Source organism: Oncorhynchus mykiss, chromosome 1, assembly GCF_057628025.1.
Source record: "Oncorhynchus mykiss isolate SJ-2025 chromosome 1, ASM5762802v1, whole genome shotgun sequence".
NCBI classification, from domain to species: Eukaryota; Metazoa; Chordata; class Actinopteri; order Salmoniformes; family Salmonidae; genus Oncorhynchus; species Oncorhynchus mykiss.
In genome coordinates, this window is record NC_143022.1 from 57,315,565 (window position 1) to 57,342,974 (window position 27,410).

Here is a 27,410-nt window from a genome sequence, read left to right on the forward strand (position 1 = left end):
ATCACTCAGCTTTTTACCGAAACAGGGAAAAACATTTTGTTCTTGTTTCTATTGTGAATGCTGCTTTAAGGGTAAGTCTAATGAGACCCTATGACAGATGACAGGGCTTCCAATGGAGTACTATTACTCTCTCTTTTAGTGAGTGGACATGAAGAGAGCTGTTGAGTCCAAGTGTGGAGAACCAGAGAGAGGGCTCAGGAGAGTGAGGATGGGCTGGGTGCTGGGTGGCTGAGGAGGAAGCCAATGTGTGAGGGACTTAGGAAGGGAGGGGGGCCTGAGGTGGAGCTGGTGTGTCGGTGGAGGGTGTCTAGGTGGGCAGTCCATCAAGCCTCGCTATCTGGTGACAGCCTAGGCTCCTAGCCCTGCTCCCTGCCTGGTGTTGCCAGTCCCTTTAATTTCCTCCATGGGGATAAATCAGTTGTTTATGGACCTGGTGGAGCCTGGCAGAGGGGAGAGAGCAGGGCTGAGCCTCAGATGGATTATCAATGAACCATATAATTCAGGATCAGGCAGGGCAGGACACAGCTCCCTGAGGGATGGATGATCACAGCCACGACAGGCAGGGGGACAGGGAGACGACAGGCGGGATGGGTGGCTTAACAAACGTCCCCCATACTGACACTGCCCCCAGCCATCCCTCATCGCCCTCATTGCACTGGACCTTAAGATCTTTCTCTCTTCTCACTTCTAGCTATCTTCTCTCCTCCCTCCTTTCCCTCCCTTATTTTCCTCTCACCACCCTCTCCTGTCATCATGTTGATGACAGGAGAGGCTTTAGTGACTCCCTCCCACCTCCTCCACCATCACCCCATAATAATATCCTTCACAACGTGGCAGGGAGGTTGTTATGGTGATGGATGCTGTAGGGACTGACCCTCCTTGGCCTGCCCCTGTCTCACCAGAGATTTGTGACCATAGACAGGTGCTACAGGAAGCAACTCTAACCAGAGACAGACAAAGATGATACACACCCACTCACCCAGCCATTGTATTCTAATTTAGTAATTTGCATGCAAACACAAACTCTTGCAAACAGGGAAGTTTAGACTATTGCACAAACTTGATACAAAAGATGCCTAGACACAAAACATCTCAAGACAAAAGACAAAACTCAGACAGTCTATCAACAAACAAATGACATTGATGTCTTGCTTCACTCTTTTATCTGCACCATTAATTAGGATATTAATTGTTGTGTCTTTTAATAACATAATTATGGCCATTGATGCCCACAAAGATTTCTGAGTAAAGTATTATTTACCTTAGTTTTGTGCCAACACAAAAATGTGTTAAATATGTGTCGTCATTACTGGAGAAACACACACTCTCTCTCGCACGCACGCGCACACAAACACACGCACACACATGCACACATACACACACAGAAAAAACACACACAGCAACAACATCCTGCATCCTGTGTCCTGGTGAGTCAGTACTTGCAACAGCCAATTAGACCTCAACGACTCAGCTTCAAACATACAGCTCAGTCTTGCATACCTATACACCGTGAAGTGAGTCAGAGAAAGGGAGGGAGCGAGCGAGGAAGACAGGGAAGGAGGGATGGAGTGAGGGAACTGGAGGAAAAGAGAAGGGAGAGGGAGATGGAGAGGGAGGAGAGTGAAGGAGAGAGGGACTGAGAGAGAGGAGAGATGGGGAGGCGGAGTGTGAAGGAGAGAGAGAGAGAGAGACAGGGATGGAGAGTGAAGGAGAGAAATTGGTGGAGACATGAGATATGCAGGACAGAGAGAGGAGAGAAGATTAGAGCTGGGAGATGGAGAGGGAGAGAAAAAGGGAAGGGGATTTAAGATCACTAGAGCCCTGCACTCTTTGTGCCCAGATGTCTGAGACTCCCAAAGCTTACTCTAATTTAGTTTCTCCACCCTCTGCATAGTCCTATCCCCAACTCCCCTTCTCTGTTTTTTTCATCCAAGCCCCTCTGATTTTGAGATGTGTATAGAGCGGTGCGTTTAGATGATACCCTCCCCTTTCCCATCCCTACAAGTGTGTGTGTGCGAGCGTGTGTGTATGTATGAGGTAGACGGGGTTGGTGCTGAATGAAAACGTATCACCCAGTGTAAGCTCTGGCCTGTGTGCGTACGTGTGTGTGTGTCTTGCTCTTGTGTGTATGTTGTTCCTGCGCCTATGTGTGTGTGTGTGTAAGCCGGGGAGATACAGGCATTAGCAGAGATGAGCCCATAATAGAGGAGGCTGTAAGTGAAGTCTTTCAGAAAGTGAAAGGATTAATCTGAGGGAAATGAGGCTACTGTCTGCTCCTTATGGAATGGGATTGGAGAGAGAGAGGAGGGGGGGATTAGTGAACTCCTAAACATTCTGGGCCTTTCTTCAGCCAGAAGGACATATCTTTAGAAAGGGTTGAGGAGGGAGTGTTTGTCAGAGACAGTACGAATGAAGAGACGGAGGGCATGTCACAGAAGGCCTAATGCTGTCCATCAGTGTACAGAGAGGAGATGTGGATATTCCTAATGTGTATGTAGGTTAAATACGTATGTATATCCAGTAGTGGAAAAAGTACCCAATTTTTATACTTGGGTAAAAGTAAAGATACCTTCAAAGAAAATGACTCAAGTAAAAGTGAAAGTCAGCCAGTAAAATCCTACTTGAGTAGAAATTTGGTTTGAAATGTACTTAAGTATCTAAAGTAAAAGTATGAATCATTAAACATTTCTTATATTAAACATGTCATGTACTGTCATGTTGTCTTGTCTCTGTCCTTTCCCTTCACCCTGTCTCCCTCTGCTGGTCGTTGTTAGGTTACCTTTTCTCCCCCGCTTTCTCCCAGCTGTTCCTTGTCTCCTCTAACTACCCATTCACCCCGTTTCCCACCTGTTCCCTTTTTCCCTCTGATTAGGTCCCTATATCTCTCTCTGTTTCTGCTCCTGTCCTTGTCGGATTCTTGTTTGTTGTGTTTCATGCCTGAGCCAGACTATCGTCATGTTTGCTGTAACCTTGTCCTGTCCTGTCGGAATCTGCCGGTCTATCTGAGCCTACCTATGTTTGGTTATTAAAGAAGCTCTGTTTAAGTTAGTTCGCTTTTGGGTCCTCATTCACTCACCGTAACAGAAGAATCCGACCAAGAATGGACCCAGCGACTTCGGATCCTCTCCACTCAGCCGTCGAGATCCAGGGAGCGATGCTAGGCAGACACAAGCAGGAATTGTCTGCTGCTCGACATGCCGTTGAGACCCTGGCCACCCAAGTCTCCAACCTCACAGAACAGGTTCACCATCTCCGCCTCGATCCACCGGCCACTTCCAGGGCTTTCGAATCTCCGGAGCCCAGAATCAATAACCCGCCGTGTTACTCTGGGGAGCCCACTGAATGCCGCTCGTTCCTCACCCAGTGTGATATTGTGTTTTCTCTCCAGCCCAACACTTACTCCAGGAGCACTGCTCGTGTCGCCTACGTCATATCTCTCCTTATTGGACGGGCTCGTGAGTGGGGCACGGCAATCTGGGAGGCAAGGGCTGAGTGTACTAACCAGTATCAAGACTTTAAGGAGGAGATGATACGGGTTTTTGATCGATCTGTTTTTGGGGAGGAGGCTTCCAGGGCCCTGTCTTCCCTATGTCAAGGCAATCGATCCATAACAGACTACTCTATTGAGTTTCGCACTCTTGCTGTCTCCAGTGGCTGGAACGAGCCGGCCTTGCTCGCTCGTCTTCTGGAGGGTTTCCGCGCAGAGGTAAAGGATGAGATTCTCTCCCGGGAGGTTCCTTCCAGCGTGGATTCCTTGATTGAACTCGCTATTCGCATTGAGCGACGGGTTGATCTTCGTCACCGAGCTCGTGGAAAGGAGCTCGCGCTCTCCGTCGCCTCCCTCTCCGCATCACTACCATCTTCCTCTGCCGGCTCGGGTGCTGAGCCCATGCAGCTGGGAGGTATCCGCATCTCGACTGAGGAGAGGGAACGGAGAATCACCAACCGCCTCTGTCTCTATTGCGGTTCCGCTGGTCATTTTGTCACTTCATGTCCAGTAAAAGGCCAGAGCTCGTCAGTAAGCGGAGGGCTACTGGTGAGCGCTACTACTCCTGTCTCTCCTTCAAGATCCTGCACTACCTTGTCGGTCCATCTACGCTGGACCGGTTCGTCAGCTTCCTGCAGTGCCTTAATAGACTCTGGGGCGGAGGGCTGTTTTATGGACGAGACCTGGGCTCGGGAACATGACATTCCTCTCAGACAGTTAAAGGAGCCCACGGCCTTGTTCGCCCTGGATGGTAGTCCTCTCCCCAGGATTCAGCATGAGACGCTACCTTTAACCCTCACTGTTTCTGGTAATCATAGTGAAACCATTTCTTTTTTAATTTTTCGTTCACCTTTTACACCTGTTGTTTTGGGCCATCCCTGGCTAGTTTGTCATAATCCTTCCATTAATTGGTCTAGTAATTCTATCCTCTCCTGGAACGTCTCTTGTCATGTGAAATGTTTAATGTCTGCTATCCCTCCTGTTTCCTCTGTCTCTTCTTCACAGGAGGAGCCTGGTGATTTGACAGGGGTGCCGGAGGAATATCACGATCTGCGCACGGTGTTCAGTCGGTCCAGGGCCACCTCTCTTCCTCCACACCGGTCGTATGATTGTAGTATTGATCTCCTTCCGGGAACCACCCCCCCCCGGGGTAGACTATACTCTCTGTCGGCTCCCGAACGTAAGGCTCTCGAAGATTATTTGTCTGTAGCTCTTGACGCCGGTACCATAGTCCCCTCCTCCTCTCCCGCCGGAGCGGGGTTTTTTTTTGTCAAGAAGAAGGACGGGTCTCTGCGCCCCTGCATAGATTATCGAGGGCTGAATGACATAACAGTGAAGAATCGTTATCCGCTTCCTCTTATGTCTTCAGCCTTCGAGATCCTGCAGGGAGCCAGGTTTTTCACTAAGTTGGACCTTCGTAACGCTTACCATCTCGTGCGCATCAGGGAGGGGGACGAGTGGAAGACGGCGTTTAACACTCCGTTAGGGCACTTTGAATACCGGGTTCTTCCTTTCGGCCTCGCTAACGCTCCAGCTGTCTTTCAGGCATTAGTCAATGATGTCCTGAGAGACATGCTGAACATCTTTGTTTTCGTTTACCTTGACGATATCCAGATTTTTTCACCGTCACTCCAGATTCATGTTCAGCACGTTCGACGTGTCCTCCAGCGCCTTTTAGAGAATTGTCTTTTTGTGAAGGCTGAGAAGTGCACTTTTCATGCCTCCTCCGTCACATTTCTCGGTTCTGTTATTTCCGCTGAAGGCATTAAGATGGATCCCGCTAAGGTCCAAGCTGTCATTGATTGGCCCGTCCCTAAGTCACGCGTCGAGCTGCAGCGCTTTCTCGGCTTCGCGAACTTCTATCGTCGTTTCATCCGTAATTTCGGTCAGGTGGCAGCTCCTCTCACAGCCCTTACTTCTGTCAAGACGTGCTTTAAGTGGTCCGTTTCCGCCCAGGGAGCTTTTGATCTCCTCAAGAATCGTTTTACATCCGCTCCTATCCTTGTTACACCTGACGTCTCTAGACAGTTCGTTGTCGAGGTTGACGCGTCAGAGGTGGGAGTGGGAGCCATCCTTTCTCAGCGCTCCCTCTCTGACGACAAGGTCCACCCATGCGCGTATTTTTCTCATCGCCTGTCGCCGTCGGAACGTAACTATGATGTGGGTAACCGCGAACTGCTCGCCATCCGGTTAGCCCTAGGCGAATGGCGACAGTGGTTGGAGGGGGCGACCGTTCCTTTTGTCGTTTGGACTGACCATAGGAACCTTGAGTACATCCGTTCTGCCAAACGACTTAATGCGCGTCAGGCGCGTTGGGCGCTGTTTTTCGCTCGTTTCGAGTTCGTGATTTCTTATCGTCCGGGCTCTAAGAACACCAAGCCTGATGCTTTGTCTCGTCTCTTCAGTTCTTCAGTAGCCTCCACTGACCCCGAGGGGATTCTCCCTGAGGGGCGTGTTGTCGGGTTGACTGTCTGGGGAATTGAGAGGCAGGTAAAGCAAGCACTCACTCAAACTCCGTCGCCGCGCGCTTGTCCTAGGAACCTTCTTTTCGTTCCCGTTCCTACTCGTCTGGCCGTTCTTCAGTGGGCTCACTCTGCCAAGTTAGCCGGCCACCCTGGCGTTCGGGGTACGCTTGCTTCCATTCGCCAGCGTTTCTGGTGGCCCACCCGGGAGCATGACACGCGTCGTTTCGTGGCTGCTTGTTCGGTCTGCGCGCAGACTAAGTCCGGTAACTCTCCTCCTGCCGGCCGTCTCAGGCCGCTTCCTATTCCCTCTCGACCGTGGTCTCACATCGCCTTAGATTTTGTCACCGGACTGCCTTCGTCAGCGGGGAAGACTGTTATTCTTACGGTTGTCGATAGGTTCTCTAAGGCGGCTCATTTCATTCCCCTTGCTAAGCTTCCTTCTGCTAAAGAGACGGCACAAATCATCATCGAGAATGTTTTCAGAATTCATGGCCTTCCGTCAGACGTCGTTTCGGACAGAGGTCCGCAATTCACGTCTCAATTTTGGAGGGAGTTTTGCCGTTTGATTGGGGCTTCCGTCAGTCTCTCTTCCGGCTTTCACCCCCAGTCTAACGGTCAAGCAGAACGGGCCAATCAGACTATTGGTCGCATCTTACGCAGTCTTTCTTTTCGCAACCCTGCGTCTTGGTCAGAACAGCTCCCCTGGGCAGAATACGCCCACAACTCGCTTCCTTCGTCTGCGACCGGGCTATCTCCTTTTCAGAGTAGCCTCGGGTACCAGCCTCCGTTGTTCTCATCTCAGTTCGCCGAGTCCAGCGTCCCCTCCGCTCAGGCTTTTGTCCAACGTTGCGAGCGCACCTGGAAGAGGGTCAGGTCTGCACTTTGCCGTTATAGGGCGCAGACTGTGAGAGCTGCTAATAAGCGTAGAACTAAGAGCCCTAGATATTGTCGCGGTCAGAGAGTTTGGCTCTCCACTCAGAACCTTCCCCTTAAGACGGCTTCTCGCAAGTTGACCCCGCGGTTCATTGGTCCATTCCGTATCTCTCAGGTCATTAATCCTGTCGCAGTGCGACTTCTTCTTCCGCGATATCTTCGTCGCGTCCACCCGGTCTTCCATGTCTCCTGTGTTAAGCCCGTTCTTCGCGCCCCCGCTCGTCTTCCCCCCCCCCCCCCCATCCTTGTCGAGGGCGCACCTATCTACAGGGTCCGTAAAATCTTGGACATGCGTCCTCGGGGCCGTGGTCATCAGTACCTAGTTGACTGGGAGGGGTACGGTCCTGAGGAGAGGAGTTGGGTTCCCTCTCGGGACGTGCTGGACCGTGCGCTGATTGATGATTTCCTCCGTTGCCGCCAGGTTTCCTCCTCGAGTGCGCCAGGAGGCGCTCGGTGAGTGGGGGGGTACTGTCATGTACTGTCATGTTGTCTTGTCTCTGTCCTTTCCCTTCACCCTGTCTCCCTCTGCTGGTCGTTGTTAGGTTACCTTTTCTCCCCCGCTTTCTCCCAGCTGTTCCTTGTCTCCTCTAACTACCCATTCACCCCGTTTCCCACCTGTTCCCTTTTTCCCTCTGATTAGGTCCCTATATCTCTCTCTGTTTCTGCTCCTGTCCTTGTCGGATTCTTGTTTGTTTGTGTCATTCATGCCTGAACCAGACTGTCGTCATGTTTGCTGTAACCTTGTCCTGTCCTGTCGGAATCTGCCGGTCTATCTGAGCCTACCTATGTTTGGTTATTAAAGAAGCTCTGTTTAAGTTAGTTCGCTTTTGGGTCCTCATTCACTCACCGTAACAAAACAAACCAGACAACTTGATTTTTTTTAATTACGGACAGCCAGGGGTACAGTTCAATACTCAGACATAATTTACAAGCAAAGCCTTTGTGTTTAGTGATTCTGCTAGATCAGAGGCAGTAGGGATGACCAGGCATGTTCTCTTGATAAGGATGTGAATTAGACAATTTTCCTGTCCTGCTAAACAATCAAAATGTAACTAGTACTTTTTGGTGTCTGGGAAAATTTAAGGAGTAAAAAGTGAAGTGAATTTTATTTAGGAATGTAGTGGTGTAAAAGTTTATGTTGTCAAAAATATAAATATTAAAGTAGAGAGAACCCCAAAATCTACTTAAGTAGTACTTTAAAGTATTTTTTACTTTAAATACTTAACACCACTGTGTATTTCTAATAATACTAACAATGGATTGGTTTTATAAAATGTGTTTCTACAAACGGAGGTACTCAACGCACTTTACATAGTAAGGAGGCAACTCACCTCCTCCACCACCAATGTGTGACACCCACCTTGGTGAAGCACGGCAACCATTTTGTGCCAGAACACTCACCACACATCAGCTATCAGGTGGAGAGGTGAGGAGTGATAACTGCCCATTAGAAATGAGGGGGATGATTAGTACACAAAGATAGACTGCAAAATGATTAATGCACATACGTAGATAGATTGGAACATTTTCCCTTCATTATGTTTTATTAAAATGCTAATGATTAGCGAGAAGGGAGAGTGAGAGTAAGGGGGGCTGGGGTTTGATGGATCCCTCTAAACATGTTTTGAATCATCAGGAGCCAGAGAGAGAGGCCCTTTGATCTACTTTTAATGGGCTTCACCACGGAGCCAAATATCCAGTCGTGGAGCTCCACGTCAGTCGCCTACCAGTACATATACACACAGACAGACACAAACACAGACACATGCATAAAAACAGTCGATATCACAGTCCCTGAACCCCCTCTTCTCAGCCCTGTCAAACAGAACACTAAGACTACCCAAACTTTTACTTTACAGTCAGCACTAAAGTAAAGTTCCACCACACCAATCCCCCTTTTGAATTGCTGAATGGCAAATCCAGTTAGCTAATAAAGCCCAGTATTAGGATCCAATGTGGAGAAATGAGGACTGCTTGAAGGGAGTAGAGCAGGGGGGGTTGGACTATAGAAAGACTTTTGTTTGGTTTGTAATAGTCAGCCATTTTAGTAATATTCCTGGTTTGGGTTCCCATTGTTTATGGATGGGTATTTTGGGGAAGAGGGATCTCCATCCCTCTTGGAGGAGCTTTAGGGAGCCGTGTATGATTTGTGTTAAGTTAAAAGCCATTGAAATCACCTGGAAGTTTCTTGGAAGTTGGGGATGAGAAGTGGGAATCCTATCTGGACTAAATTATTGTTTTTTATCAGCGGTGCAGGCTGATCCTGGATGGAGAACACAGTGGAAGATTATCCTGCTCTTCTTTTCTGCTTAAAATAATTTTATTTTAAAGAAGATAGTGATCTAGCCATCTTGAATAGGACTGAAAGGGAAGGGTTCCCTAACTCATTGAGGTCAATGCCATTGTGCATAGTACTGATAAAAGGTACTGACAGATACAGTGAAAAGTACAGTAAAATTAACTCAGATGTCTGGAAGGAACTTCTGTACATTGAGTGCTCATTTTTCTTTTTTTTTTCTGGAAAAAGTCACAATGTATTGGTGTGGCAGGTAGCCTAGTGGTTAGAGCATTGAACTAGTAACCAAAAGGTTGCAAGATTGAATCCCCGAGCTGACAAGGTAAACATCTCTCGCTCTGCCCCTGAACAAGGCAGTTAAACCACTGTTCCTAGGCTGTCATTGAAAATAAGAATTTGTTCTTAACTGACTTGCCTGGTTAAAGAAAGATAAAAAATCTGAAGGGAATTGAGGTTTGACTCACCCTAATCTCTTCATTTGATTCTCTTCCTCCATCTGCCTGTCTCTCAGAGCACTCGTGGAAGAGTTTGCAGTAGCGTTGTGATGTGTTGGCTTGGCAACATATTAAGAGGCACGGGCCTCAGGAGAGGGAGGGGTGTTAATTGGTGTTGAACTATTTATCAGGTCCAAGCGGACTTTCATTACTTCATTAACATCAGGAATAAACATCAGTACTGGACGTCCAACAGGAGACCCAGCACCACTATCTACAGTCAGGGAGGGCACGCACTGGAGCAGCAAGTACTGGAGCCTCAGCCTCTACAAAGTTATTTTTGCTTCGAAGTTGATTGAAGTGTATTCTGTCTTGTCGCTGCTCAGTTTGGCTGTTTTCCAGTGATGTGTTAATATGCTCGCTCCTGCTTCTTGGTTCTTGTCCAAAACAGAGGGACTGCTAGCTAGGCCTGGCACACATCACAGATGACACTCTGATCACTCTGATTATATTAGCAGTTGTGACATGCCAGCACATATGAGAATGTCTGAGACAGGAGGGACATTAGGACTGGCCTATTCTACTATCTCTGGTCTCTTTCTGGCCAATGGCAATCTCTGTCAGAGTAGGGAAACAAGCTGCAGGGTTACTGATGCATCTTCTTCTCTCTGTTTCAGCACCTACGGAATCGCCATTGAGACCCAGTCTTGGTGAGTGCATTTTTTCTTGCATGTTTATATGCTATCAACTCAATCTTCTGTGGTCATACCAACATCAACGACTTTGTTATTAATATTGGACCCTTCCCTGTCATGTTTTTTATCTCCTAACCTTGGTTTTTGTTTGTTCTGTGTGTAGCTGAGATCCATGGGAACCATGCGGTGCTCCGTGATGACTTTGACTCCAACCTGCAGGGAGAGCTGGACCCCAGAATTTGGTAGGTTACATCAATCAATTCATCAATCAATCAATCAATCAAATGTATTTTATAAAGTCCTTTTTTGTCAGCAGTTGTCACAAAAATGATTACTAAAGCATACTTTTTGTGTCATTTTGTCACACTGTGCAATTGAAGAAGACAAAAATGTGTTACAAAAACTACAGTAAGGCATTTTATTCATATCTAAACCTGCATAAATGATCTTCTAATGTACTCTCTTCATCCATCTCTTTATCTTGCTCCCCCCAGGTCAGAGTGTAGTAACTGTGAGGTAGGAGAGCAGTGTGGGGTTCTGATGCATGGCAGAGCTGTCACCTTCTGTGAGCCCTTCAGAGAGAGAGAACTGGTAACTATGACCGCAATACAACCACAAACTCAACCACTCCTCTATCCATAATTACAACCACACTATGACCTCAACCACCTAGTTTTTCACAACCATAGTGGGAACCACAACCACATTATTAATGAACACAACCACAACCTGTCACGTTCTGACCATCGTTCGTGTGTGTTTTCCTTGTTTTAGTGTTGGTCAGGACGTGAACTGGGTGGGCATTCTATGTTGGATGTCTTGTTTGTCTATTTCTATGTCTGGCCTGATATGGTTCTCAATCAGAGGCAGGTGTTAGTCATTGTCTCTGATTGGGAACCATATTTAGGTAGCCTGGGTTTCACTGTGTGTTTGTTGGGTGATTGTCCTTAGTGTCCTGATGTCATTGTTCTGTGTTAGGTTACACAAGTATAGGCTGTTTCGGTTTTCGTTAAGTTTATTGTTTTGGTAGTGTTTGTGTTTAGTGTGTTACTTCATTAAACATGGATTGCAATAGACACGCCGCATTTTGGTCCGACTCTCCTTCTCATCAAGAAAACCGTTACAGAATCACCCACCACAAAAGGACCAAGCAGCGTGTCAACAGGCATGAGCAGCGCGAGGAGATGCACAATAAGGATTTCTGGACATGGGAGGAAATCCTGGACGGGAGAGGACCCTGGGCTAAACCAGGGGAGTGTAGCCGCCCAAAGGTGCAGCAGGAGAAGAGGCAACAGGAGCAGCCCAAAGAGGAGGTATGGACATGGGAGGACGATAGAAGGAAGAGGACCCTGGGCTCAGCCAGGAGAATATCGCCGCCCCAAAGAAGAACTGGAGGCGGCGAAAGCTGAGAGGCGCAGATATGAGGAGGCAGCACGACGTAGCGGATGGAAGCCTGAGAGGCAGCCCCAAAAATTTCTTGGGGGGGGGCTAACAGGGAGTATGGCTACGCCAGGTAGGAGACCTGGGCAGACTCCCTGTGCTTACCGGGGGCTAGAGAGATCGGACAGGCACCGTGTTATGCAGTGGTGCGCACGGTGTCTCCAGTGCGGGTGCATAGCCCGGTGCGGTATATTCCAGCTCCGCGTGTCGGCCCGGGCTAGATTGAGCGTGGAGCCTAATGCCATGAAGCCGGCTCTACGCAGCTGGTCCCCAGTGCGTCTCCTTGGGCCGGCTTACATGGCACCAGCCTTGCGCTCGGTGTCTCCGGTTCGCCTGCATAGCCCAGTGCGGGCTATTCCACCTCGCCGCACTGGCAGGGCGACCGTGAGCATTCAACCAGGTAAGGTTGGGCAGGCTCGGTGCTCAAGAGCTCCAGTGCGCCTGCACGGTCCGGTCTTTCCAGTACCACCTCCACACCCCAGCCCTCCGGTAGCAGCTCCCCGCACCAGGCTTCCTGTGCGTGTCCTCGGCCCAGTACCACCAGTGCCAGCACCACGCATCAGGCCTACAGTGCGCCTCGCCTGTCCAGCGCTGTCGGAGCCCTCCTCCTCTCCAGCGCTGTCGGAGTCTCCTGCCTGTTTAGCGCTGTTAGAGCCTTCCTTCTCTACAGCGCTGCCGGAGTCTCCCGCCTGTTCAGAACTGCCAGTTAGCATAGAGCTGCCAGTCTGCAAGGAGCTGCCAGTCTGCAAGGAGCTGCCAGTCTGCAAGGAGCTGCCAGTCTGCATGGAGCTGCCAGTCTGCATAGAGCTGCCAGTCTGCAAGGAGCTGCCAGTCTGCAAGGAGCCTCCAGAGCTGCCTGTCTGCAGGATGCCGCCAAAGCTGCCAGTCTGCAAGGAGCCGCCAGAGCTGCCAGTCTGCAAGGAGCCGCCAGAGCTGCCAGTTAGCATGGAGCAGCCAGGGCCGCCAGTCAGCATGGAGCAGCCAGGGCCGCCAGTCAGCATGGAGCAGCCAGGGCCGCCAGTCAGCATGGAGCAGCCAGGGCCGCCAGTCAGCATGGAGCAGCCAGTCAGCATGGAGCAGCCAGTCAGCATGGAGCAGCCAGAGCAGCCAGTCAGCATGGAGCAGCCAGAGCTGCCAGTCAGCATGGAGCAGCCAGTCAGCATGGAGCAGCCAGAGCTGCCAGTCAGCATGGAGCAGCCAGTCAGCATGGAGCAGCCAGAGCTGCCAGTCAGCATGGAGCAGCCAGAGCTGTCAGTCAGCATGGAGCAGCCAGTCAGCATGGAGCAGCCAGAGCTGCCAGTCGACCAGACTCTTCCAGATCTGCCAGTCGACCAGACTCTTCCAGATCTGCCAGTCGACCAGACTCTTCCGGATCTGCCAGTCGACCAGACTCTTCCGGATCTGCCAGTCGACCAGACTCTTCCGGATCCGCCAGTCGACCAGACTCTTCCGGATCCGCCAGTCGACCAGACTCTTCCGGATCCGCCAGTCGACCAGACTCTTCCGGATCCGCCAGTCGACCAGACTCTTCCGGATCCGCCAGTCGACCAGACTCTTCCGGATCCGCCAGTCGACCAGACTCTTCCGGATCCGCCAGTCGACCAGACTCTTCCGGATCCGCCAGTCGACCAGACTCTTCCGGATCCGCCAGTCGACCAGACTCTTCCGGATCCGCCAGTCGACTAGACTCTTCCGGATCCGCCAGTCGACCAGACTCTTCCGGATCCGCCAGTCAGCCAGGATCTTCCAGAACCGCCAGCCAGCCAGGAACTGCCGGATCCAACCACCTGCCTGAGCTTCCTCTCAGTGCTGAGCTTCCTCTCAGTGCTGAGCTTCCTCTCAGTGCTGAGCTACCCATCAGTCCCGAGCTACCTCTGTCCCGAGCTGTCCTTCTGTTCCGAGCTTCCCCTCTGTCCCGAGCTGTCTCTTAGGAGGGTCACCTATCTAGGGACGCTAAGGAGGCGGACAAAGTCTATTATGGAGTGGGGTCCACGTCCAGCGCCAGAGCCGCCACCGCGGACAGATGCCCACCCACACCCTCCTCTATAGGTTTAAGTTGTGCGTCCGGAGTCCGCACCTTGGAGGGGGGGTACTGTCACGTTCTGACCATCGTTCGTGTGTGTTTTCCTTGTTTTAGTGTTGGTCAGGACGTGAACTGGGTGGGCATTCTATGTTGGATGTCTTGTTTGTCTATTTCTATGTCTGGCCTGATATGGTTCTCAATCAGAGGCAGGTGTTAGTCATTGTCTCTGATTGGGAACCATATTTAGGTAGCCTGGGTTTCACTGTGTGTTTGTTGGGTGATTGTCCTTAGTGTCCTGATGTCATTGTTCTGTGTTAGGTTACACAAGTATAGGCTGTTTCGGTTTTCGTTAAGTTTATTGTTTTGGTAGTGTTTGTGTTTAGTGTGTTACTTCATTAAACATGGATTGCAATAGACACGCCGCATTTTGGTCCGACTCTCCTTCTCATCAAGAAAACCGTTACACAACCACATAATACTACAACCTACAACATATCAGATCATACCAGAACCACAAAGACACTAGAATGCTTCCACGTATCTGATAATAATCATGTTAACTGCCACTATTTCCCTGTTGCACCATATGAGAGACAGCGAATGGCTGTGTTTAGTGTGTCTTGATTCTATTTGCTTACTCTGATAATAAGCTTTTACAGAGTATCTGTCAGCCTTCCAAGTGTTTCATGCAGCTGCCTGGCACTAGTTCAGTCAAGAGCAGTACACACAATGATGCATTCCCCACACAGAACACACACACACACAGAGCACACACACAGAGAACACACACTGACGAAAGCCCTTGCATCCTTGCTACATCTAGGAATTGTATTGTGATTAGATATACAGTGCCTTGCGAAAGTATTCGGCCCCCTTGAACTTTGCGACCTTTTGCCACATTTCAGGCTTCAAACATAAAGATATAAAACTGTATTTTTTTGTGAAGAATCAACAACAAGTGGGACACAATCATGAAGTGGAACGACATTTATTGGATATTTCAAACTTTTTTAACAAATCAAAAACTGAAAAATTGGGTGTGCAAAATTATTCAGCCCATTTACCTTCAGTGCAACAAACTCTCTCCAGAAGTTCAGTGAGGATCTCTGAATGATCCAATGTTGACCGAAATGACTAATGATGAGAAATACAATCCACCTGTGTGTAATCAAGTCTCCGTATAAATGCACCTGCACTGTGATAGTCTCAGAGGTCCGTAAAAAGCACAGAGAGCATCATGAAGAACAAGGAACACACCAGGCAGGTCTGAGATACTGTTGTGAAGAAGTTTAAAGCCGGATTTGGATACAAAAAGATTTCCCAAGCTTTAAACATCCCAAGGAGCACTGTGCAAGCGATAATATTGAAATGGAAGGAGTATCAGACAACTGCAAATCTACCAAGACCTGGCCGTCCCTCTAAACTTTCAGCTCATACAAGGAGAAGACTGATCAGAGATGCAGCCAAGAGGCCCATGATCACTCTGGATGAACTGCAGAGATCTACAGCTGAGGTGGGAGACTCTGTCCATAGGACAATAATCAGTCGTATATTGCACAAATCTGGCCTTTAAGGAAGAGTGGCAAGAAGAAAGCCATTTCTTAAAGATATCCATAAAAAGTGTTGTTTAAAGTTTGCCACAAGCCACCTGGGAGACACACCAAACATGTGGAAGAAGGTGCTTTGGTCAGATGAAACCAAAATTGAACTTTTTGGCAACAATGCAAAACGTTATGTTTGGCGTAAAAGCAACACAGCTCATCACCCTGAACACACCATCCCCACTGTCAAACATGGTGGTGGCAGCATCATGGTTTGGGCCTGCTTTTCTTCAGCAGGGACAGGGAAGATGGTTAAAATTGATGGGAAGATAGATGGAAAACCTGATGGAGTGTGCAAAAGACCTGAAACTGGGACGGAGATTTGTCTTCCAACAAGACAATGATCCAAAACATAAAGCAAAATCTACAATGGAATGGTTCAAAAATAAACATATCCAGGTGTTAGAATGGCCAAGTCAAAGTCCAGACCTGAATCCAATCGAGAATCTGTGGAAAGAACTGAAAACTGCTGTTCACAAATGCTCTCCATCCAACCTCACTGAGCTCGAGCTGTTTTGCAAGGAGGAATGGGAAAAATGTCAGTCGCTCGATGTGCAAAACTGATAGAGACATACCCCAAGCGACTTACAGCTGTAATCGCAGCAAAAGGTGGCGCTACAAAGTATTAACTTAAGGGGGCTGAATAATTTTGCACGCCCAATTTTTCAGTTTTTGATTTGTTAAAAAAGTTTGAAATATACAATAAATGTCATGATTCATGATTGTGTCCCACTTGTTGTTGATTCTTCACAAAAAAATACAGTTTTATATCTTTATGTTTGACGCCTGAAATGTGGCAAAAGGTCGCAAAGTTCAAGGGGGCGAATACTTTCGCAAGGCACTGTATGTAGCCCCATTCCCCAGCTATTAAGAACACTTAAAGCCCCACTGCCTTTATCCTCTAACCTGTGATATATGTACCCTCTCTCCTCAAGACCACTGTACCTCTCAACACCACCACAGCCTCTGTCCTGCAGTTTGCTCTTGGTGAGTAAAAAACATAATGTACGCAATCAATCATATCATTTTACAGTGCCGTGAAAAAGTATTTGCCACTTTCAGATTTTCTCTATTTTTGCACATTTTTGATACTGAATTATCAGATCTTCAACCTAAACCTAATATTATATAAAAGGGAATCTGAATGAACAAATTACACAAGAATTCCATAGTCCTAGCTAGCTGCCTATCAAGCTAGCAGGGTTTCTTGAGGGCTTGAACGCATCCCGCGACGCGGTTAGCCATTGTGGCTGGGAATGCGGATTGTCCCGGGTTTGTGGCCGTCTAGATCACTGCTGTTTTTACATTTTAAATATTCCCTATGACCTGCCCTGTCTGGAGTAACAACATAACTTACGTTGCTAGAAACCATGACCAAGACCAAAGCCAACTGGAGTTCAGTTGAGGACAGTGGTGTCCTCTATCACAGGTGAAGGATCTTTTAAATTAACAAAAAAGTTGTTACAACAACAAAAAAATAGCTTCAAGTGTTTTGTCCAAATACTTGTGGATTCAACTAATAAAAGAATGGACGACTTGACCAGAGAGTTCCAGGACCAGAAGAACAGCTTGCAGTTCTCCCAGGATCAGCTGATTGAGTTGAAACAGGAGAATGGCAAGATGACAGCAATCTGTAAGTCATTGAGAGAGGACATCAGTTATGTGTATGAATCCATGCCAACAATGATGGATAAATCTCAAGGGACAATCAAAGCGGAATAACATGGTTGTGGGCATTTGTGTTCATGTATACTGATGATTCAAAAATATACATATCAGTAACCAAAGCTAATGAACTAACTGAAACTAATTGAAACTGAAATCCACTGATGATTAAATGCACTCTTTCCGCATTGTGAATAGGAAAAACCCATCTATTCACAAAGAATGAATGACAGGTTGTTTATCCTTTTGCGTGTAGGGGGTAGTATTTTCGTTTTTGGCTAAAAAACGTACCCATTTGAAACTGCCTATTTCACAGCCGCAGAAACTAGAATATGCATAGAATTGTCAGATTAAGATAGAAAACACTCTAAAGTTTCCAAAACTGTCCAAATATTGTCTGTGAGTATAACATAACTGATATTGCAGGCGAAAACCTGAGGAAAATCCAATCAGGAAGTGCCTCTTATTTTGAAACCTCTCTGTTCCTATGCATGCCTATCCTCCATTTAAAGGGATATCAACCAGATTCCCTTTTCTATGGTTTTCCTAAGGTAGCAACAGGCCTTAGACATAGTTACAGGCTTTTATTTTGAAAAATGAGCGAGAAAGATCACATTGCGTAAGTGGATAGGTGGGGGCTCTCAGTGAGTTTTGCGCAACAGAGTAAAGCGGCCATTGTTTCTCCCGGTCCTATTGAAAAACCTACACTCCCGGTTGATATATCATCTATTATATATTTTAAAAACAACCTAAGGATTGATTATAAAAAATGTTTGACATGTTTCTGTGGACATTATGGATAATATTTTGAATTTTTGTCTGCGTTGTCGTGACCGCTCTTTCCTGTGGATTTCTGAACATAACACGACAAACAAAGGGAGGTATTTGGATATAAAAATAATCTTTATGGAACAAAAGGAACATTTGTTGTGTAACTGGGACTCTCGTGAGTGAAAACATCCGAAGATCATCAAAGGTAATTGATTAATTTGATTGCTTTTCTGATTTTCGTGACCTAGCTACTTAATGCTTAGTGTACATAATGTTTTGTTATGCTATCGATAAACTTTCACAAACGCTTGGATTGCTTTCGCTGTAAAGCATAATTTCAAAATCTGAGACGACAGGTGGGTTAACAAAAGGCTAAACTGTGTTTTGCAATATTGCACTTGTGATTTCATGAATATGAATATTTTTTAGTAATATTATTTGACTCTGGCGCTATGCAATTCAGTGGTTGCTGATGACAATTATCTCGCTTAAGGGATGGGTAGCGTCAATTATTCATGCAAAATAGATTTGGGGTTTAAAATTAAATTAAGCTGATTTTTTTTAGGGGTTTAGTGAAGTCGGGTCATTTTTAACCCTTAGGACAAGGGGAGTATACAGAATGTTAAGACTACACAAGGAGTAAAATAGGTGTGTTTTATGTTGTCCTTTGCTGAAGCTTGAATTGTGTGCCGTGTGTATTTGTCTTCTGAGTAAGTTTTCGACACTTAGTGTTTGTTGTTTTCCCAGTGTTACTGTGATCCTTCTGTTAGTGTTACTCAGTAAAGTACAGTGCCTTGCGAAAGTATTCGGCCCCTTTGAACTTTGCGACCTTTTGCCACATTTCAGGCTTCAAACATAAAGACATAAAACTGTATTTTTTTGTGAAGAATCAACAACAAGTGGGACACAATCATGAAGTGGAACGACATTTATTGGATATTTCAAACTCTTTTAACAAATCAAAAACTGAAAAATTGGGCGTGCAAAATGATTCAGCCCCCTTAAGTTAATACTTTGTAGCGCCACCTTTTGTTGCGATTACAGCTGTAAGTCGCTTGGGGTATGTCTCTATCAGTTTTGCACATCGAGAGACTGACATTTTTTCCCATTCCTCCTTGCAAAACAGCTCGAGCTCAGTGAGGTTGGATGGAGAGCATTTGTGAACAGCAGTTTTCAGTTCTTTCCACAGATTCTCGTTTGGATTCTTTGACTCGGCCATTCTAACACCTAGATATGTTTATTTTTTAACCATTCCATTGTAGATTTTGCTTTATGTTTAGCATCATTGTCTTGTTGGAAGACTAATCTCCGTCCCAGTCTCAGGTCTTTTGCAGACTCCATCAGGTTTTCTTCCAGAATGGTCCTGTATTTGGCTCCATCCATCTTCCCATCAATTTTAACCATCTTCCCTGTCCCTGCTGAATAAAAGCAAGCCCAAACCATGATGCTGCCACCACCATGTTTGACAGTGGGGATGGTGTGTTCAGGGTGATGAGCTGTGTTGCTTTTACGCCAAACATTACGTTTTGCATTGTTGCCAAAAAGTTCAATTTTGGTTTCATCTGACCAGAGCACCTTCTTCCACATGTTTGGTATGTCTCCCAGGTGGCTTGTGGCAAACTGTAACCGACACTTTTTATGGATATCTTTAAGAAATGGCTTTCTTCTTGCCACTCTTCCATAAAGGCCAGATTTGTGCAATATACGACTGATTGTTGTCCTATGGACAGAGTCTCCCACCTCAGCTGTAGATCTCTGCAGTTCATCCAGAGTGATCATGGGCCTCTTGGCTGCATCTCTGATCAGTCTTCTCCTTGTATGAGCTGAAAGTTTAGAGGGACGGCCAGGTCTTGGTAGATTTGCAGTGGTCTGATACTACTTCCATTTCAATATTATCGCTTGCACAGTGCTCCTTGGGATGTTTAAAGCTTGGGAAATCTTTTTGTATCCAAATCCGGCTTTAAACTTCTTCACAGCAGTATCTCGGACCTGCCTGGTGTGTTCCTTGTTCTTCATGATGCTCTCTGCGCTTTTGACGGACCTCTGAGACTATCACAGTGCAGGTGCATTTATACGGAGACTTGATTACACACAGGTGGATTGTATTTATCATCATTAGTCATTTAGGTCAACATTGGATCATTCAGAGATCCTCACTGAACTTCTGGAGAGAGTTTGCTGCAATGAAAGTAAAGGGGCTGAATAATTTTGCACGCCCAATTTTTCAGTTTTTGATATGTTAAAAAAGTTTGAAATATCCAATAAATGTCGTTCCACTTCATGATTGTGTCCCACTTGTTGTTGATTCTTCACAAAAAAATACAGTTTTATATCTTTATGTTTGAAGCCTGAAATGTGGCAAAAGGTCGCAAAGTTCAAGGGGGCCAAATACTTTCGCAAGGCACTGTATAATGTATATCCTTAACCACTGATTTCTCATCTGGTCTCTTCTCTGCACCTGTGTCCAACCTCACCATATCACAGCAAGCTTCTGCCTCAACATGGACCCAGAAGAGATCACCCAGATCCAGAATGCTTAAAACCCAACAAGTAGCACTAATTAGGTGGCAGCAAGAACAACTCTCCCAAATATCAGAGACCCTCCGGGCACTTACCGATTCCCTCCAACCACAGTCCAACTCCAGCCCAGGAGGAGCTAATAGCCAAGTCTCATCACCCAATGTTACAGGCGTCACCGTAGTTCCTGCAGGGAACCTGGACCGGGAACCCAAGATTCCAGCCCCAGAGCAGTGTCACGGCAATCCGGGAGGATGCAATGTGTTACTCATCCAATGCTCTCTGGTGTTCGAGCTACAACAGCGGTGTGGGAACAGCAGCCACCACCCTGCAGCTACATATTAGCCTTCACTGCCAAGCTGCGGTCTTCGACCACCCAGTTGGCGGACGAGAAGCGGACAGCCGACTGTTTAACATCTGCCAAGGGGCCAGACCAGTGGCTGACTTCACCATTGAGTTCCGCATCCTCGCCGCCGAGAGTGGCTGGAATACGGAGGCACTGGTCACTGCTTTCCACCAGGGGTTGTCTAACTTCATCAAGGATGAATTAGCTTCTCGGGAACTGGGAGAGGACCTCGACTCCCTGATAACGCTGGCAATCAGGATCGACAACCTCCTCCGAGAACACGTGAGACAGCGCTTTTTTGACACCACCCCAGTATCTAGGTTTCCTGATCACCCCAGTCCCCCCAAATCCAGCATTGAGGAGCCCACAGGAGCGTGACTGGTGCATGCTCGAACGCTGCGGCCTCTACTGCGGAGGTCTCGGCCATCTCCGTGCTACCTGCCCAGAGCTGACGAGAAACCAGGGCTCGCCAGGACAGGGGGCAACCCTGACGAGCTGTGCAGTTACCTCCTGGCTATCCAATCACCGTCTGTTACTACCCGCAACCCTCCACTGGGACAACCGTGATATCCAGATTCAAGCCTTTGTGGACTCCGGGGCCACTGGTAAATTTATTGATGAAGACTTCATCAGAGAATTACAACTCCCCTGCGTAAAATGTCCCATTCCTCTGCAGATTCAAGTCGTCAATGGACGCCCCTTTGGCTCCGGTCAGGTGGAATATCAGACCAAGCCCGTTCTAATGCAGGTTGGGGTGAACCACTCTGAGACTCTTTGTATTCTGTTGATCAGTGCTCCCGGGTAGCCCCTTATCCTAGGGTACCCCTGGCTAGCGCTACGTAACCCACTAGTTTCCTGGTCCATGGGACACCTACTAGACTGGGCTAAGGCCTGCAAGACTATATGTCTAAGACCCCCACCAAGAGCCTTGCCGTGTCCTCCTGCATCCCTTGAAGACTAAGACTTTTTCGCTCTCCCTCCCGAATACTTCAATCTCCAGCAGGCCTTCAGTAAGAGGCAGGCCGTCACCCTTCCCCCTCATCATCCTTACGACTGTGCCATAGAACCTCTACCCAGCGCCTCTGAATCTGAATCGGAGAGATGCAGGGGGCTGCCTTAATCGACATCTACGTCTTCAGTGTCTGAAGGATGAAGGCCTGCGTCCCTGCATCGATTACAGAGGGCTGAACCAGATTGCGATCAATAATCGTTACCCCCTACCCCTGGAGTTGTTCCAAGTGGCCCAATTCTTCACCAAACTGGACCTCCGCAACGCTTACAATCTGGTGAGAATCAGGGAGGGAGATGAGTGGAAGACTGCCTTTAACACCCCAAGTGGCTACTATGAGTATTTCGTCATGACCTTCAGATTATCGAACTCACCGACAGTCTTTCAAGCATTGTTCAATGACACCCTGAGGGATATGTTGAATCTTTGTTTACCTCGACGACATCTTGATCTTCCCCAAGACCCTTCCGGAACACATACTGCACGTTCGCCAAGTCCTGGGATGACTCCTGCAGAGTCAACTATATGTCAAGATAGAGAAGTGTGAGTTCCACGTATCCCAGGTTTCCTTCCTGTGTCACATTATCTCAACTGCAGGTATTAAATGGAGGCTCAAGTTTTATGTTACCTTATCTTCATTATTGTCCAGTCGTGTAGTCGAGTGCAGCAAGGAAAGAGTCCCCTAATCCGTACAGTAAAAACGTACAGTATTATACAGTGCCCTTATTGCATGTTGTATGTTGCTCAAGTGAACACCAAACCTGGTTTCAAAAAATATAAAGCAACACCTCACGGCACAACACTTCTCCCCTATTTGACCTAGATAGTTTGTGTGTCTGTATTGATATGTAGGCTACGTGAGCCTTTTGAAGAAAAAAAAGATGTAGTTGTGTCCCTGTCTATTAATGTTCTATATTTTGTCATGTTTCATGTTTTGTGTGGACTCCATGTAGAGTAGCTGCCGTTTTTGCAATAAAATACAAAATACTTATTGCATTTATTTTATAGACAGGGTTACACAACTCCAAATGCCCTTGTGTGAAAAAAGAATTGCCCCCTTACACTCAATAACTGATTGTGCCACCTTTAGCTGCAATGACTCCAACCAAACACTTCCTGTAGTTGTTGATCTCTCTCTCTTATGTCGCTGTGGAGGAATTTTGGCCCACTCTTTCATGCAGACCTGCTGTAACTCAGTGACATTTGGGGATTTTCAAGCATGAACTGCTCGTTTCAAGTCCTGCCACAACATCTCAATTGGGAATAGGTCTGGACTAATTTGTTTCTTTTTAGCCATTATCATGTAGACTTGATTGTGTGTTTTGGATCATTGTCTTGCTGCATGACCCAGCTGCACTTCTGCTTCAGCTCACAGACATATGGCCTGACATTCTCCTGTGGTAACACTCAATGTAATGAACGTTTATGAAAAACCCTTACACTACTCAGAGAGGTCTTGCATATCTTTAGCCAACACACTGAATGCTTTTGTTGTTTTTCCTCTCTGCTTTCCTCTCTCTCTCTCTCTCTCTCTCTCTCTCTCTCTCTCTCTCTCTCTTTCTCTCTCCTTGTTTCTCCCTCTCTCTCTTTCTTTCTCCTATCATGGTAAATTCAGACCTGAAATGCCAACCAACAGCCCGTGTCAGGCAGATGGAGTTTTTAGACACTTCATATTTTTCATGTCCATTACACGCATCTGTGACAGTCCCACAGGAGAGCAGGAGAACAGGTTGCAGCGATCCCCCTCTCTCTTACGTTTTCTCTCTCTCTCTTTCTCTCTCTACCGGTCAGCCAGTCAGTCTGCATGGCCCTGTATGTACTCATAAATATGAAAGAAACATACAGTGCTGTGTAGGTCCGAGGTTAGGCCCTATGGAGGTTGGGGGAGGGGGAAGATATTGGGACCATTAGTGACCTCTGACCTGTGACATCGTAGCCCCTCTTTCCTTCCTCCCCAATGCCCTGGGAGGGGTGCACTCTAGCACCTCTATCCCTTCATCCCTCCCTTGTCCATGCTCCCCTTAGTAAAGTAGGGCTGAAGCTCCTTTATAGCATGCATCAGCAGTACCACTCCCTCCTCTCCCCTCTCCTCTCCCCTCCTCTCCGCTTCTCTTCTTTCCTGTCTCCATCAGCCTGTCCGCCTCCCTGGGCACCAACTGCTAAGCAAATCATTTCTATTTAACACCATTTAAAGTATAATTTCTACATGGCTGGGGAGGGAAGGAAAGAGGAAGGGAGGGGAGGAAGAAGTGAGGAGATAGAGGAAGGGTGGGGAAAGAGATGGGGAGGAGGGAGTGAGGGGATAGAGGAAGGAAGGAAGGAAGGAAGGAAGGAAGGAAGGAAGGAAGGAAGGAAGGAAGGAAGGAAGGAAGGAAGGAAGGAAGGAAGGAAGGAAGGACTTTTGAAGATGCTCACAGGCCTCTCAGGGCACCAGTAGAACATTGCCATTCTGATTTTGAGGAATTTGAATTGATGCAGAAACAGCTGACTTTTACATTCTATATGTGACCTTCCCCTCTCTGGGGCTTAGGCTGCTTCACAAATGGCACCCTGTTTTCTATGCAGTGCACTATTTAATACACAGAGCTGTCCACTCATGAAGTATCACTATGTAACTCTTTTCCCTCTGTCTGTGTGTGTGTGTGTGTGTGTGTGTGTGTGTGTGTGTGTGTGTGTGTGTGTGTGTGTGTGTGTGTGTGTGTGTGTGTGTGTTTGTTTCTCTTTCTAGGTTCAGGCACATGTAGATTCAGTTACTCCGACCCCAGCATCATCGTGGCATTCAGTCTGAACAAGAACAACGGCTCCAATGACTGGATCACCCTGGAGAAGATCAGGTCTCTCTCTCTCTCTATCTCTTTCATCATCTCTCTCTCCCTCAATCCTTCCCTATTCACACAGACATCCCCTCCCTTCCTCTCTTTCTCCCTTCCTTCCTTCCTTCCTTTCTCTCTCTCCCTCTCTCTCCTCTTCCTGCTTCCTTCCCTCCTCACACAGACATCCATCTGTCATAAACACCATGTCTTCTTCTCTTTTTTCGCTCTTTCACACCTCCCTCTCTCAATTTGTCATTCCTTTCCTCTTCCTGTAATATTTTCTTCTCTAGTTGTTTAGAAACACTCTCTCCCCCTCTTTAACTCTCTCTATCTCTCTCTCTCTCTCACCCTCTGTCTCTCTATCTCTCGCTTCCTCTCCCTCTTTTATTTTTGATGATAATGTTTCGTCATTTTTTCCCAGCAGCATGTTAATTACATGTTCTGCTGTATTGTAAACACGGACCCCCCCCCCCCCCCCCCCCCCCCGCGCCCACGCACACACACACAAACACAGATACACTCACACATACTCTCTCTCCCCCACACATGCACACCTTCCCTTACACCACTCTACACACACACACACACACACACACACAATACACACACACAAGATACACACGGATTCAGAGCTTATATATATCATATATCCTCTCCACAGAGCTCCAACTAACAGCAGTACAGTAGTCCACCTCCTGCCCCTGCCAGTGCACTCCAGGGGAGATGGGGTGCGTGTACGCTGGTCCCAGGAGGCCCCCCAGGGACCCGAAGGCTACGAGTCGTGCTGGGGCCTGGACAACGTACTCCTGGTCAACGCTGCTTACATACCTCCCCTACTGGAGGATAATCTGGACCCCCCAGACACGGCCAACTGGCTTTTCTTCCCTGGGGCTACCGTTAAGGTACCATGTTCTTCTTCCTCTTTTTCTTCCTCTTCTTCTTCAACTGTTTAATGGCAGTTTGCAAACCATCTTTTTAGACGAGGTAAGGTAATCAAGGTAATCAAGTTGCCCTCACCAAAATACTGTTGCTTACTTACTAGGACCAGGAGGTTTTACCGGTCAGGTCGTGGTCAGTGTAACACTTCACCATGTACAAGACCTACATACATAAGGCCTACATACATGCCATACTGTCATCTGTATTGATGATATTTGACAGTGTCATTTCACTTCCTTCTTTCCCAGCGTGCCTGTCAGTCAGAGGGCAACACCCTGTATTTCCATGGCAACAACGAGGAGGGGGTGGGCCACACCTTCGCCTCCACCAGAGACATTGACCTCCACCGAGAGGAGGGTCGGAGTTACTGGGAGGAGGACTTTGAGAGTCTGCCCACCAAGTGAGACATAATGATGTCATCATCATCTCCATCTATCTGTCTCCATAGCTGTGTGCGAATACCAATACTAAAATACTGTATACTTAATGAGTATATACTGCATACTACAGTAAATAATATTAGTTCATATTAGTATACTTGAAACAAACAGTATCGTTTTAGTTGAGCGTACTAGAGCTTGGCCTGTCTAGAAGTTGATGCTGTTGCTAGGCAATCTTTTGCTAGCTTGTTAGTTCAACATATTCCTAGTTAAAAAAATATGTGATTTTGGGTGTGTTCGTAAATTTAATAGGGAGTGCCAGATTACGTGCTGGGCGTTCGTAAATCCAGAGCTTTGAAAGATTTTCCAATCATAAATTCAGAGTGTTTCGCTCTTGGAGTGTTCAGAGCGCACACTGGACGCTCTGGCCGAGGAGTAGGGTTGATCCGGGCGTTCAATGGCAGTCAAGCAACCAAGCTAACGTTGGCTAGCTACTTCCAGAAACAAATGAGAGAACTGCTCACTGACCATTTTACTTGCCCTAGCACAGCTGCTTAGGCTGTTTTCATGTTATCCAGAGCGTTGGTGACTGTAACTGTGCTGCTAGCAACAATTTAAATATGCTTTTTTTGCAGACGTTTACTGACTCCAGCCATATTCAACAGGTGTTGTGCGTTTATAAGTTCATCAGTTATTCTGCGCAAGAGTGCTCTGAAATCAGAGTAGAAATCCATTGAATTGATCGACTATACCACTTAGCTAAGAATGTAGTTGTCACGCACTGACCTTAGTATTCCTTGTTTTCTTTATTATTTTGTTTAGATCAGGGTGTGACGAGGGTGATATATGTGTTTTCGTCCTGTCTAGGGTTTTTGTTTTGTTTATGGGGTTGTTTCTAGTCTAGGTGTTTTTATGTCTATGGTTGCCTAGATTGGTTCTCAATCAGAGGCAGCTGTTTATCGTTGTCTCTGATTGGGGACCATATTTAGGTAGCCATATTCCTTGGGTATTTTGTGGGTTATTGTCTATGTATAGTTGCCTGTTTCAGCACTCGTGTTATATAGCGTCACGTTCGTTTTGTTGTTAGTTTGTTTAAGTGTTCTTCCTTTAATAAAGAGGAATGTATTCTCATCATGCTGCGCCTTGGTCTCCTCTTTACGACGAACGTGACAGTAGGGATGTAAATGATCAAGCCAATAAATGTTTGGTAGTTAGTTAGATAGCAGATAGTTAATATACTGCCTGGCAAGTTCGATGTATTAGTAGGAAACTAACGTTAGGTAAATGTTTTAAATGTTTTTTATTTAACCTTTACATAACAAGGCAAGTCAGTTAACAACAAATTCTTATTTACAATGACAGCTTACCGTCATTGTAACTAGCTAACATAAAGGTACATACTGTTCTAATGCTATGCGGTTCATAAGGATAGCGTGGCTAACAAATTGTCAGCCAACACAACATGTAACTTCTTTGAAAAAGTATTACTTTATTAAATTTTTCAAAATGTTCTCAACATTTGTCATAATTAATTAAAGAAATGAATTTGTATCCACTCTCGTCGGATTTCGGCTGCATATTTTCTTTCATTTTCTT

At 46.9% G+C, this 27,410-nt stretch overlaps 1 protein-coding gene across 4 annotated transcripts in view; it reads left to right on the forward strand.

Moving 5' to 3' along the window:
* Window positions 1-27,410, forward strand: part of LOC110532453 (reelin) — a 297,868-nt gene that overhangs the window by 159,638 nt on the left and 110,820 nt on the right. For all 4 annotated transcript variants that reach the window (XM_090234988.1, XM_090234991.1, XM_090234993.1 and 1 more), the window contains exons 5-11: window positions 10,293-10,325; window positions 10,474-10,552; window positions 10,805-10,901; window positions 16,310-16,361; window positions 24,411-24,516; window positions 25,157-25,397; window positions 25,683-25,834. In XM_090234988.1, the coding sequence (XP_090091114.1) occupies window positions 10,293-10,325; window positions 10,474-10,552; window positions 10,805-10,901; window positions 16,310-16,361; window positions 24,411-24,516; window positions 25,157-25,397; window positions 25,683-25,834 (760 nt within the window). The remainder of the gene's footprint in view (window positions 1-10,292; window positions 10,326-10,473; window positions 10,553-10,804; window positions 10,902-16,309; window positions 16,362-24,410; window positions 24,517-25,156; window positions 25,398-25,682; window positions 25,835-27,410) is intronic.